General features: G+C 31.6%; 1 protein-coding gene across 8 annotated transcripts; it reads right to left on the bottom strand.

Annotated features, from left to right (window-relative positions):
* Positions 1-75: 75 nt before the first annotated feature.
* Positions 76-9,316, bottom strand: LOC129292948 (uncharacterized). 8 transcript variants are annotated; one of them, XM_054930683.1, is made up of 9 exons: positions 8,973-9,313; positions 8,439-8,532; positions 8,160-8,250; positions 6,499-7,999; positions 4,800-4,980; positions 2,811-4,313; positions 2,612-2,688; positions 939-1,278; positions 76-840 (listed from the first exon to the last, which is right to left on the bottom strand). In XM_054930683.1, exons 4-6 carry the CDS (start codon positions 7,927-7,929, stop codon positions 3,712-3,714), a joined length of 2,214 nt encoding a protein of 737 aa, XP_054786658.1. In that variant the 5' UTR covers positions 7,930-7,999; positions 8,160-8,250; positions 8,439-8,532; positions 8,973-9,313; the 3' UTR covers positions 76-840; positions 939-1,278; positions 2,612-2,688; positions 2,811-3,711. The 8 variants fall into 8 exon arrangements, with proteins under 8 accessions (XP_054786658.1, XP_054786659.1, XP_054786655.1 ...); XM_054930684.1 differs by having other exon boundaries at positions 76-1,278; positions 4,815-4,980; positions 8,973-9,316; XM_054930680.1 differs by having other exon boundaries at positions 76-1,278; positions 2,612-2,699.
* Between the last annotated feature and the right edge of the window lie 4,165 nt (positions 9,317-13,481).

The following is a 13,481-nucleotide window of genomic DNA, read 5'->3' as shown; positions in this document are numbered from 1 at the left end:
TATGAAAAAGCTATATAAATGATTAATTTCAATGACTCCATCAGCAAATGGCCCAAAGCATGACACTTTTCAAAATGGCCAAGTCGGCTCAACCATGATAATATTATCACTCTATTAACCCCTTGCACTCCAATCTTGAAATCAACAAGGAGGCAGGTGACTATATGATTAGCGCCAGGGCAATGAAACAAAGCCGGATATGCGAATAATCAAATTCAAGCAAACATAGTTCTATCATCAAAATCAAGACAACTTTCATGCTCATAGCACAAGAAACTGGGAAAACGTATAGGAAAGCATGGGGAAAGGATTTGCATATCCTGATATCGCTACATGACCGGAATCTCCACAACAGTGTAGATAATCAATCAACAAAACATTTACCGTTTTTGAATGCCACTAATAGCAATATGCAAAGACTTCAATCTCCACTTTGAGCACACCTTGGATCTTTCTCTCCGTCTCCTTTTTTTTTCAGCCAGTTTCTCCAGCCTCCTTTTTTCAGAACTCTTTCCCTCTGATCGCGGTCTCTTCTCTCCTCTTGATATCGGTCCCCTCTCCGTTTCGAATCTCTCTTTTTTTTAGAAGAAATCCGTCTCTCCATCTCTTCCTGGTTTCCTCTTTCTCTCCGTTTCTCTTTTTTTTTTGTCTTGGATCAGTGCTCTCTTCTCTTCGTTATGCGTCTCTGGCTCTGTTCTCACGTCCCGTGACTGGCGTTTTCTTCTCTTTTCCTCTGTGCCTCTCGTCTCTAGTCCTTTCTAGAAAGAAAAGCTCGTCTCTCCGTCTCTATTTCTTCCTCTCTCGGTCTCTCGATCACCTCTTCCTCTCAGTCTCTGTTTTCTAGAAAACACTCTCTCTCAGACTCTCGGTCGCCTCCCCCTCTCAATCTCTATTTTCTAGCCTTATATAGAGAATAGAAGGGATGAATGATTACTCACCTGCTCTGCTTCTTGCTTTTTCCTTCTCTTCCGCTACATTTCTGCGTGTGTGCCGAAAACTCTCTCGTCTATGGCTTTGCCGTCTCTTCTCTGCCTCTGTGACTCTGGTTTCGTGTGTTCACTATGCACGCTTGCTTCTTCTTTTTTATGGCATTCTCTGCTCTTCCCTTTTCTTCTGTTCTGTGTTTGCTTCTCTCTGGCTATGTTTCATGTGTGCTGTTCTGGCTTTCTTTCTCTGCGTTTTTTCCGTCTGCTCCTTTTGCTTTCTTTCTGTGCATTTTCTTCTTCTACGTACGGTGCTGAAACGGGCAAGCAAATATTGAAACTGATGGGTCAAGAACTTAACCCATCGGTTTATATTATTGTATTATTAATTTTTTTAAGAAAACTATAATTCTCTTTTTTTTTGCTTTTTAATTATGTTTATTAATTTTAAAAATTAAAAAACAAATCTGATTTTGAATTAGACAAGCATATCTTTTTCTTGAAAGATAACAAAATTTAAAGAAAGAAATTTAAAATGAGTTGACTCTTAAAAGTTGGTTTCTAATATCTTTGGATGATTAAGTAATTTCGAAGAGATTTTTTAAAAATTTAAACAAGACTTTTTTTTTTGTTAAAATATAATCCTAAAAAAGATTAAATTTTATTTTTGTATTTTTATGTTTTTTGATTATTTTAATGAACTAAAAATATAAAATCCTAACCAAAAAAATTATCTAAAATAAAATTAAGCCCTATCAATTAAATTAAAAATTTTTTTTGAAAATATAACCCAAAAAAGAATTAAATTTTATAATATTTTTATATATTTTTTTAATTAATTATTATTATTTTTATTTAATTTAAAAAAATACTCAAACAAAATACAGTGTTGACATTTTTCTATTAGAGCAATCCCATTCGAAGCTCAGTTGAGCATTAAATTTGGGCACATCTTTTAATTGAGATTTAAATCTTGATTTATCATAATATAATAAATTAGTTTCTTTTACTAAATCCAATCTGGTTCCTGTACAAGGCAATTCATCATCAGACTGACAAAAGCCTCATCTGTATGAATTTAATCTTATGTCTAACTGGAGCACACTTGATGCCTTAACAGTGGAGTTTATTGTTGAAAGAATGACAAAATTATCAAATACTTTCTCGACCTTTTTTATAAGAATCTCTCTATTAATAACTAAGAACTTTATCATATTAAGGAATTCAGTTAAAATTAGCAAATGCTTTAAAAATTTTAAAATCACTCTCAATAAAATTTATTAAAAAAAAAAGATAATGAGTCAGTCGAGAGGTTGTTTTGCTCATTAAGGAATATCAAACCAAAAGGTATTGTAGGAGGAAAAATTTTAAACTTGCAAAGAGCCTTATAAGGAGGACCATAGGGAAGATTCTTATAATAAAATAATGACGACTCCATCATTAGCATTTGTTGCGGTCAATATTGGGTCAAGCTCCATAATTTCTTAACTCCTTGTGCATATTCCTTTTCTATATATATACCAACAAGGCAAAGCTAAAATGATCCAAATTCAAACCCAATAATACCCGATTAAGCCAGAGACATGTACGAGAAACATTGTAATTATTCACTTGGAAAGTGACGTGACTACTGAACCAAACCTTCTTTGACCATTACCATAATAAATGTTCAATGGTTTCAATCTCACCTGAAATTTGCTTTGATAGGGATGGAACCTTTGAAATCTCCCATAAAAACTGATGCACTTTAGGAGAAACTTTTAACCTGAAAATAGTCTTTCAAAGAAAAATAGTAACTGAAATAGAACAACCAGAACTGATATTAATTAATAGATTGATTAAAAATTAATTTGGCAACATGATATCCTTCATCGACAGAATACTTACCCATTTTCCACAAAGAGGAATATTCCTAATGGCTTGAATCTCACAACTAGAAAGCCAAGATTCAGTAAGAGATGAGACCATTTTCCATCACATATCAGATCTGAAGTTGTGCAGTTCTCCAAAGCTGTATGAGGAAACACCTGCAACAATTCTAAAGTTTGGACTTTGAGGAATCTAAGGGTTCTTCCATACATTAATGCTTATGCTATTTCCCATTATAAACAGATGATCTTCAAGAGGTTTTCAACCCTTCAATAGGGAGAACCATTGATTGAGTTATTCTCTTGAAATCTAAAAACTATAGCCACAATAAAGGAAATTACCTTCTTCTTCTTCTTGTTTTTTTTTTTTTTTTTGGGGGGGGGGTGGAGGGAGGCAACAAAAGAGGACAAGAAATCATATTCCATGGCATGACTTAACTAACACAATTACAGACAAAATGACTAGATACTATGAAATAGATCCAGAGTTCATGCCAATTACAGACAAAATCATATTCCATTCTTTCTTTCATATTCCATGGCATGACTTAACAAACACAATTACAGACAAAATGACTTGATACTATGAAATAGATCCAGAGTTCATGCCAATTACAGACAAAATCATATTCCATTCTTTCTTTCTTTTCTTTTCTTTTCCTTTCTTTTTTTTTTTTTGGTTTTTTTTCCTAATACAAAATGAATGTACACCTCATGAATGAATAAAACTCAACAGCCCTAAAATAATAACTCAACAGTGGAGACCATACCTACACCCTAATTCAAAAACACTCAAAATCGTGCTATATGCAAATAAAACTCTTGCGTATGCTTCCACCAAAAAAAAAACTCTTGCGCATGCAAATGCAAATTCTAATGCCTCACATGAAAAAAAATGTAAATCCTATGTTTCAAAAAATCTAGAAGCTAATTATCTCTTCTGCAAGCTCCTCTACCAAGAACTCAACAATCTGTCGAGCAATATCTTCAATATCATAACGTAATTCTATCCAACTGTTTCCCTCTACAAGCATCTTATCTGCCAACTCCCTCTTAGCTTCCTTTTCTTGCACAGCAAGCAATTCCCACAGCTGTTCCTCCATCACGGCATGGCTTGGTTCAGCATTCAACCTTCTCGATACTGGTTTTTCCCATGCCGGAATACACATGCATGGCTGGAGAATCTCCAATAGTGCTAAATTAATACGATCAAAGAGAAGCATCCTGTCTGATCTCTTCCAACATGGCTGCTTGCCAAACTTCATTTCAAGGTTTTCAAAGACAGAAGGGCTAATAGGGCATTGTGGAGAGTGCCATGTACAGAAGTCTGTGTAGAGGTTTGTATTAGAGAGACCTGCCTCAGTTAAGACCTCAACAACGTAGGAGAACTCTCTACTTTCTTCAGCTCTCAAAAATTCTCCAAGATCTTGCTTCTCATCCAAGTCTCCTGCAGATCCGTCCACACAATCTTCATCGCTTGAAACATCGAAACCTAGTCCCTCATTGTCCATTTCTGACGAATCTGATTACAAAAGCAATAATGCATTCATAATTATACTAAAATATTAAAAGTTAAAATAGTAAATGTAGGAAAATCCTTTTCTAGCCCCCGACAAATAGATGGACCTTCACTTAAGTCTTTTATAGATCATGAAACCCACTTTTATTTACAATTTGCTTGCTTGTATTACATCATCTTGTACATGGTATCAATAGGCATACAAGGGAATAGATGAATGACCCCTATTAAATAATCAAAACAGGAATAATTCTAATATAGGTACATGAAGATATAGCATTATAGCTTCTAGGGACATTGATGTAGAAACTCTAAAGGACATGGCCTTAGAAATTTCAATTATTCTTTCCAACATTGGTGAACCAAAATGAAAGTCTAACGATCTATCAGGGACCAAACATATTTATTTTTCCAGGTTTATGGTGATTTAGATAATGATTAACCGTGCTTGGCATCAGCTAAAAAAAAAAAAAAAAGCTTGTTATGTACCACATAGGTCATCACCGGCAAACTTTAAGCAGTCAGAGCCAAATGAAATGTCTTCTCCAAATGGGGGCTCTAAAACTGAGATTGGACTAGGTTTGTACGGCTCCTCAAAGCTACAACTATAATCTGGCTTTGCCTCTGATGAGACCGAATAAACAGAATCATCTTCAAATTCTGATTCTTCCTGCAATTATAAAATAGTGTAATTGAGCAGTATGACATCAATGAACGATGCATGAACAGAGAATTGCATCAACGAAACAGTAATCACAAATTCATGATCCTGTTCATCTGCAAAAATATTGACTTCCACAATAGCATAAACCTTCTTTCAGTTTTTGATATCACATGAGGAAAAATAAAAGGAAGTTCAAAATGACTACGGAGAATTTGAAATGTTATTGAAGAATTAACATGGATAAATCTTATGGCCATTACATGAGAAGAATGACAACTTCGCATAACAGGAAGTTAAATCATAAATCAAAGGCATTGCACCAGCTAGGATTCTTCCACGTACATTTATTGAGAACATTCACATCTACATTTTGAGATTTATGATTAAAGATCATTCAGATGAAATGCAAAAGATCAGAAGTAGTCTGAAACTTAATTAATTTCTTTATCATAAAAATAAAACAAATTCACAATTAAATCTAGTTAAGAATTTACAATCCTATTTTGCATTAACTATTGGTTTATATGGCTCCTTAGAATATAGTATAACATAATGTTCTTCATCATAATGAATCCATAATAAAAAGGGAAAAAATATGGAGAGAAAATTATAGCTTAACATATCAGACACAAAACACCTAAAATAATAACAACAGAAACAACAATAGTAAGAAAAAAATCTAAACATTGAAGGCAAAATAACTCCCTGACAAATATCAGAACTGAAGCCATTACTCACTTTACCACCTACATTTAGCTAAGCCAGGATTTAGGGCAAAATTTTCTTCAGAACAAATAATAATATTCTCTGCATATCAAATGAAATGCAAAAAAGGAACAAAACGAGAAGAATCAAACCCCATTTGCTTTCTCTTACACCAGATTATTACAACTAAGTATTGTTGTACAAATGTAATCCTGTTCTCAGAGTTTTGCTGGGCTACACGTGGATTGGCACCCAGCAAACTCGACACTATTAACACTGCACATTTTTATCTTTTATAATGAGTGCTTTATATCTAATTTTTGTTTTTCTATCTTTATAGGACTACAGGAATATCCCTTGAGAGTCCCCGGCATTGACCAGATGAAACTCAATTTTTTGACACATCCAAAGCACCCCCATACTCAAGGTTGAAGTTCATTGAATAATATAACTTTTACGACTTGTACCTCTCAGGATCTGAATTCTTCAAACAAATTCCACTATTCTACAATTTACTCATCACCCAGAGGATCCAATAAAATGTAAACTATCCCCAAAACAGTATATCTAATACCACATTATTTTCATGGATGATTCATGTGTCTTTCCATCTCCGAAGATGAAAATTCCAATCCTACTTTGATTTCACAATATAACCATATATATCAGCAACAACATTTGACAGAAATTTAAACACCATGGTCCTCCCTGTACCTGACTTTAACATTTAAATTGTAAACTGAACAATCCAATTGTAAGAAACAATAAATTTGATTTTAAAAAAAAACTATCATAATAATTCTGATTCAAGAAGAATACCTGTTGAATTGAAGCATATGAAGTGTGACTAGAAGAATCGCTGTCCTCCAACAAAATGGACGCTGCTGTTTCAGACAGTTGATTCTTTGGATTTCCGGAGGCCCTTCCATCAGCATCAGTCTTTTCATCGACCACTTGACCATAAATTGATGAATTATGAGATGCAATATTTAGCTTCGAAATATTACTGTGCTCAAGCCTTTTGTCATTAGCTTCATCTTTGTCACCATAAGAAAAAAAAGGCTGAGCCTGAGACGTAGACAATTGGATAGGTATTGGTTTCTGCTCTGACAAGTTATTCTCAGAGAGTTTCTTCTTCAATTTAAGCAGTCTAATACAACTCTCTTCTTTACCATTACCATTGAAACTATAAGAAAGAAGAGACTTGGATTTCTCAGCGCAAGGCCTATGGTTCACATGCTGTGAACAGTCTTTCATGCTGGTATTTTGCTTATTTGACTCATGCAGTGAAGAATTCAAGCATGCATCCTTCCTCAAACCCCAATATTTTTTAAGTATGTCCTTAGTCCCAGATCTTGGATCATCATTACAAACAGGATAAAGTATTTCAGAACTTCTGCAACAAGTTCCATTACTTCTTAAAAGTGAACCTGACCTCATGTCTAAAACTCTGCTTGAAGCATCTCCTGATTGACCAGAAACTTCCTCTGAAACTTTGCTAAAAGCTGTGGGGCTCCAGTCAATAGATTCCATGTGATCGGCTAACTTCTTTCTCTTTTTCATTCCAGGAAATGATCTTGAACTTTCATGACTAGAGAAGTCCTTTAGTATCCCATTAACCAAAGGATAATATCCACAAGAAGGTAAAGAAATGCATTTTAAACTGTTCTCTCCCATTCCATCATTGCCGTTGGGTTTCAAAACAACAATTCTTGAAGTGAAAGTTATGCCCTTAGATTCAAGCTGAGATTTTGAAAATCTTAACATTTCATACAATCCAACTTCTCCATTCACATTTATTTGCAGGTCGCTATCAATTTCCTGAAGCAATTGCAGATTTCCTTTTCCAGAAGTCCTCCCTTGCTTCACACTTTTTTCAATATCTAAGGCATTAATGGGTTCAATCAAGGTCTCGCCCTTGAAAAGCTGCTGTTCCAAACCAACAATCCTTGGCTCAAACAAATCAAGGATTTCCTGTCTATTTTCTGTTGACAACGTATGGTTCTCATCTCTTTTTATTGTCTTGAACGCTCTTAAAACTTCTCCACATCCTTCCTTTTCATCCATGCTCAATCCCAAGGAATTATGCTTATAAGACAAACGCTTCCTTCTGAACCCAATAGAGGCAACTTTCTGAAGGTACTTCTCAGAGAGAACTCTTTGTTTTTCTCTGACAGGCGGCTGGGAAGGCTCTTTATCAAGACCCATCAATTTGGCCATAACACTCGGTGTTTTGTGCCTTGATTCCATTTTCGTTATAATTAAAGTTAGAGGCACAAAAATGGAACTCAAGCACTCCCTAGAGTATAAATGAATTGGCCTGCACCAAATAACAGAGATTATTTGAAGAGAAAAGGGTGGTCACTGCATCCAGATAACCACAACATAGTTAACTTCAATTCCTTTTATCTATTTATTCAATAAAGTAAACAAGCCATCAGACTAGTGATTCCAACGTAATAAAACAAATAAGAGCCAACCTGTGTTACATCTCCTTGGTTATACCAAGGGGATTAACTAAATTTGGATGCTGAATCTCCAGCCACCTAAGCTCCAACACCTCCAGCTTTTCTGGAATGATTTTTCATGATTTTTGTGTCAGGGTATCAAATGACCATGAAAGAAAAGTAAGAAAAAGCAACAGAACGGTAAATTGAAGAAACAAAGGAAGAGAAAAGGGTACGAAAGAAAAGTCTAAGATGGGAAACATCCATAACTGGACGACTGGATCATATCATTTAAGCAATTAAACTACTTACATATTAAATACGAACTAGCCCCCACCAGCGATATAAGGCTTTTACAGATCCTAATAGATTGGAAATTAGGACTTGGGCCGTCCCAGTGGAAAATCTGAAAACCAGAAGAAAAGGCCAAAAAAGTTTGAACACATCGATAAACAGGGGAAAAAAAAAACTAAATCATTTGATCAGCTTCGACTGCGTATTATTATTAACAGACAGCAATGAAACTTGTGTAAAGTGATCAGGTGAAGGAAGCACGATATGGTTATCACAAAAGGACAATCCATAAAGAAAAATTCCAGCACATTTGCATGATACAAATAGTAGAAACGGCAATACCCTTAGAATATATCACAACAAGAAGACAAAATCATTCTCATCCCACTAGAAACAAGAGCCGCTTTGTCATCAGCACACGCAAAACAAAATCATTGACTTTCTAAATTAAACCAAAAATAAAGAAAGAAAGAGACCAGAAAGAAAATGGAACCCAGAAATTATAAGCCAAAAGAAACCAGGAAGTACGAAGGAGGAAAAACAATACAAGACCTTTCTCTGACAAGTCTCTGCAACACTATGCCTTTTTTGGCTTGCACTGTGAACAAACAATCCTTAATCTCTGTCTCATGCAACGCCGCCAGTAAAAATCGCTTCCTTCCCAAAGAAACCAAACCTGTTCGGATAATATATTGGAGCCAAGAATGAAAAAGACGCAACCGACGTGGTGACCAATCGGGCCAAAAATACAGCGAAACTTGGTCAAAATGGCAGTGATTTATCACATAAGGGCACGCAAGTGGAATTTCTGAGCAAATCTGGAGTGAGAAACACAACAGTGGTTTTGAATGATTATGATATACTTTCAGCAAAGAATGAATAAAAGCAGAGACGTGAATGAAGAAGGAAATGATTAAGAAAATAATAGTAATTATGACGATGAAGTGAGGGCTGCTTTATTTATTTATTTCATGATTAATAATAATTAATATTTTTTTTTATTGTGTGATCTTGTTTGTCACGTTGTGGATCTACGCGCCAATGATGATTGTCCTGTTTGCGTGTTTGGCGCCAGAATGACATAGGTTCGATCTGTTCGGAATTTGTTGTCGCCGCTGCATACTCTTTTTTGCTTGGCCCATTCCAACAATTTGTAATTCCTTTTTCTTTTTCCAAGGAGAAATATTCTTTAAAAAAATTTCAATAAAGAATCCTTATCCATGATTAATAAAAAAGAAACAAAACTCTAAAATTTCACTACATTTTAATACTACTGGAGTAAAATTAAAATACTAAGAAAAATTACACGGCTGTCCCTGATAAAAAAATAGTTGTATGTCCATTATTTTAAATTATTATTTTTCTTGTATACTGTTGTTCATTGCTCTATTGTTTGTTGTTTGTTCATTGCTTTGAATTAGTAATCAACTTTTTTCCTTGCTTTTGGACATTTGTAATGGATAAATAACAGATAGTAGGGCAATAAATAACTTAGTGTAGGGTAATGTAAAACAGTATGTATAGAAACAAACAACTAATATTAGTATGATGACAACGTTTGAAATAAAATCAACTAAAATTAATGGATAAACAACATATAGTAAAACAATGAACAATTTAATATAGGATAATGAATAGCGGTATGTAGAAAAACAAACAACTCATGTTTGCATGGTGAAAACACTTGAAATGAAATCAACTGAAATCAATAAACAAACAACAAATAATAAGGTAATGAACAACTTAATATAAGGTAATGAACCATAGAGAAACGCACAATTAATATTAACATGATGACAATACTTGATATGAAATAAACTGAAAGTAATAGATAAACAATAAACAATAAGGCAATGAACAACTTAAAGTAGAATAATGAATGACAGTAAATGAACAACTTAAACAAGTATACTTAAAATGAAATCAATTAAAAATACAGACAAATAACATACAATAGGTCAATGACCAAGTTGATGTAAGGTAATGAATAACAAATAGTAGGAAAATGAACAATTCGTGTTTGAATCATCTGAATATGTCTTGTGGAGAGGGTTAATTTTATCATTTCTTTCAGCATTTTAATTTCACTTCAATGCCCTTCAACTTCAGTTAAATTTCAGAGTTTATAAAGTTCTCTATTTTATTAACCATGGTCAAAAGGTATTTATTGAAATTTTTCCATATTTTTGTAAGTCTATAGCAACCACCTAAGTCAAAAGCCGGTGAATGGGTGGGCTAGTTTTTATGGGCTTAGCCCATGTGAGCTTAGGTTTAAAAGCCCATGTGTTTTAAAATTGATTATTTTTCATGTTTAATCTTTATTGATTAGGCTCAAAGTTAGAACTCATATGTCCTCTTCTCTTACAATGTGTTTGGAAAGCCAATTTAATTGTTGGTGTCAATTATCCAAACACCAGTTTTTTATAAAAAAATCGCCAAAGGTGGAAGAGTCAGCCTCAACGTTCAAATTTACAAAGATATTGAAAAAAATTACAAAAAAAGGCTCAAGAAAAAATTGTAAAAAAGACACAGAATTTAATAAAAATAAAAACTAAACTCTCTTCTTTTCTTTTTTTTCTTAGTAAAATTCAAACTTTATATTTTTAAAAAATTTGTTAGCATAAGTTCCTGTCAACTATCATCCTCCACATAACACTTATTATAAAATTAATTCAAATAAAATATTAATATTAATTGAGAGAGGAAAATTAATTTAATTTAATTTGAAATTGAGGGTTATTATGAAAATTGTTGCAAAGTTCCAGAGAGGGAGAGATTTTACATCATTTGTTATATTGTTATATTTTTTATGTTGCCAAAATTTTAAGATAGTGCTTAACTTCTTCGTCAAATATGACTCATATCCACGATGTCATTAAAAATTAATTTGTATATTATCATCTTCATTAGTTATTGTAAAATTGATATTTGATATTTAAGAATTAAATATTTTGTATTAAATTTATTTCAACTAAGATATATTGAGATACTTATTTACATAAATTTAAATGTTAATATTAATGTAATTTAAATTTTTTAATTAATTATATATGTAATTTAAATAATATATTTTACTTCTTAAATAAAATGTAACAACTTAATAATATTATATACAAATTTATTAATAATTTAATTTTAAAAATAAATGTCCTTTATAATAATTTATACAGTTAAAATTGATTCTAAATAAATTATCCAAACATCTTCAATTTTGTTAAAATTAATTTTAGAAAAACAATACCCAAACAGATTGTGTTATAACATAATCAATTATGATTAAAATTTACTATTTAATCAATTATTTTTAAAATCTATTATACACAATTAAAATTCAAACGGGCACTTAGTCTTTATTTTTAAAATTTTAACATTATAATATTGTATATTTTTTTATCTAAAATAAAAAATTATAATATTCAAAATTTAAAAATAATATATAAATTCTTTTTTATTACTTACAAATATCTTTCAATTAAATGCAATCTTATTCAAGTTACAATCAGATATTAAATATGGACACTTCTTCTAGCAAGAATTTAAATCTTGGTTTACCATGTTGTAAATAAGTAATATAAATTTTAATTTTAAAATATAAAATAAAAATATATACTATAAAATCTAAATTTAATTTAAAAATGAAAATATTTAATGTTTTAGGTATGAAATAAAAAGGAGCCGCCTGGGCCTTTTTATCAAGGCTTAAAAAGGGTGGGTTTAAATTCCCAATTACACTAAAATTTTACAATTTTTCAAGTCTTGAGCACTTAAAAATGGCTTAAAAGGGCGGCTCATATTCCGATTCTATATGTTCTATACGTAACATTTTAAATTACTTATAAGACTAATGGTAACCTGAATACTCTTTCCTGTATAAGTCAAATTCTTAAAAAAAAAAAATTAACAGTTCTTTCCATACGTCATTTTACATAAAAAATGGTAATGAATAAGTTTTTAATTTTAATGAACGAGAGCATTATTAGAATAGTGGTTGGCTTGTATTTTTATTTAAAAAAAATGAATACACTTGCCAGATATTAAGTGAAAGGGATATAATTGCTCCAACAAAGCCCATGATTCAAATTCAGTCCATTCAAATATCAATCAATAAATCAAATGATTAGATCAAATCAAATAGTAACTTCAAACACTAAATAAATAAATCTGACCGTAGAATACTAAATATTAATAAATAGTTGTATAAAAACGTCGGGGAATTATTAAATTAATATTTATTTATTTATTACATGTTAATTTTTATTTTAAAAGGGCAATTTTTCTGCATAATTTATTTATATTTTAACTCATTTTAGTTCAAACAACTATTATTCTCTATATCTATCTATTTTATAGAAAAATTCTTAGACCGGCGTATCACATCATTTGTGATCTGTCCAATAAAAATATGACATTTAAATGATATTAAATATAATTTAATTCTGATATTAATGATAGTAGAGAGAGAAAAGGCAAGAAATTAAATATGCATCCTGTTATAAGAATAAAATTAATTAAAAAAATATCACACAATATTTTATTTTAATTATTTGAAGTATTTTAATTGGATAGATTACAAATGAAGTGATAAACTCGATCTACCTGAGTATTTCTTCTATTTTATATTATAAAATATGTAGAAACATATATTGGATATAAGTTATGAATAATTCTACATTGCTACTCGGCTTAAATACCATGCAAAGCACATATAATAACATCTAAGTTGTGATTAAAAATGTAATCCCTTAGTTTAAAAATATAAAATATTTTTTCTGAAATTAGATGGTCAAAATATAAGAGATGTTTAGCATTCAGTATGTAATAATAAGTTTTTTTCCCAAAAAAATACCTTCAATAAATAAATTATTCATCTTGAGACATTACTAAATAAAGATAAACGTAAAAGATGATGTCAGTTTAATGATAAATAACTAACTTATTGGGAGTGTATGTGATTCGATTAAAAATATTTAAAAACATTATTTTCACTCTATTGGGAGCGTTAATTAAATTATGATTAAGCCTTTACCTCATAAGTAGCATGAACTGTGAAGCTCAAGTAAG

The sequence above is a fragment of the Prosopis cineraria genome, unplaced genomic scaffold (assembly GCF_029017545.1).
Source record: "Prosopis cineraria cultivar Desert tree isolate PC_DT_omini unplaced genomic scaffold, ASM2901754v1 PC14, whole genome shotgun sequence".
NCBI lineage: Eukaryota > Viridiplantae > Streptophyta > Magnoliopsida > Fabales > Fabaceae > Prosopis > Prosopis cineraria.
The sequence above is the reverse complement of the archived record's forward strand: the minus strand, read 5'-3'. Positions and strand labels throughout refer to the sequence as shown.

What these genes read in the sequence shown, in the direction of transcription:
- LOC129292948 (XM_054930680.1), bottom strand. Translation starts at nt 7,929, where the DNA reads ATGGAATCAAGGCACAAAACACCGAGTGTTATGGCCAAATTGATGGGT. An exon ending in CATATGCTTCAATTCAACAG is followed by an intron (nt 4,981 to 6,498) that starts GTATTCTTCTTG and finishes TTATAATTGCAG; the next exon opens with GAAGAATCAGAATTTGAAGA. An exon ending in TGCCGGTGATGACCTATGTG is followed by an intron (nt 4,314 to 4,799) that starts GTACATAACAAG and finishes TTTTGTAATCAG; the next exon opens with ATTCGTCAGAAATGGACAAT.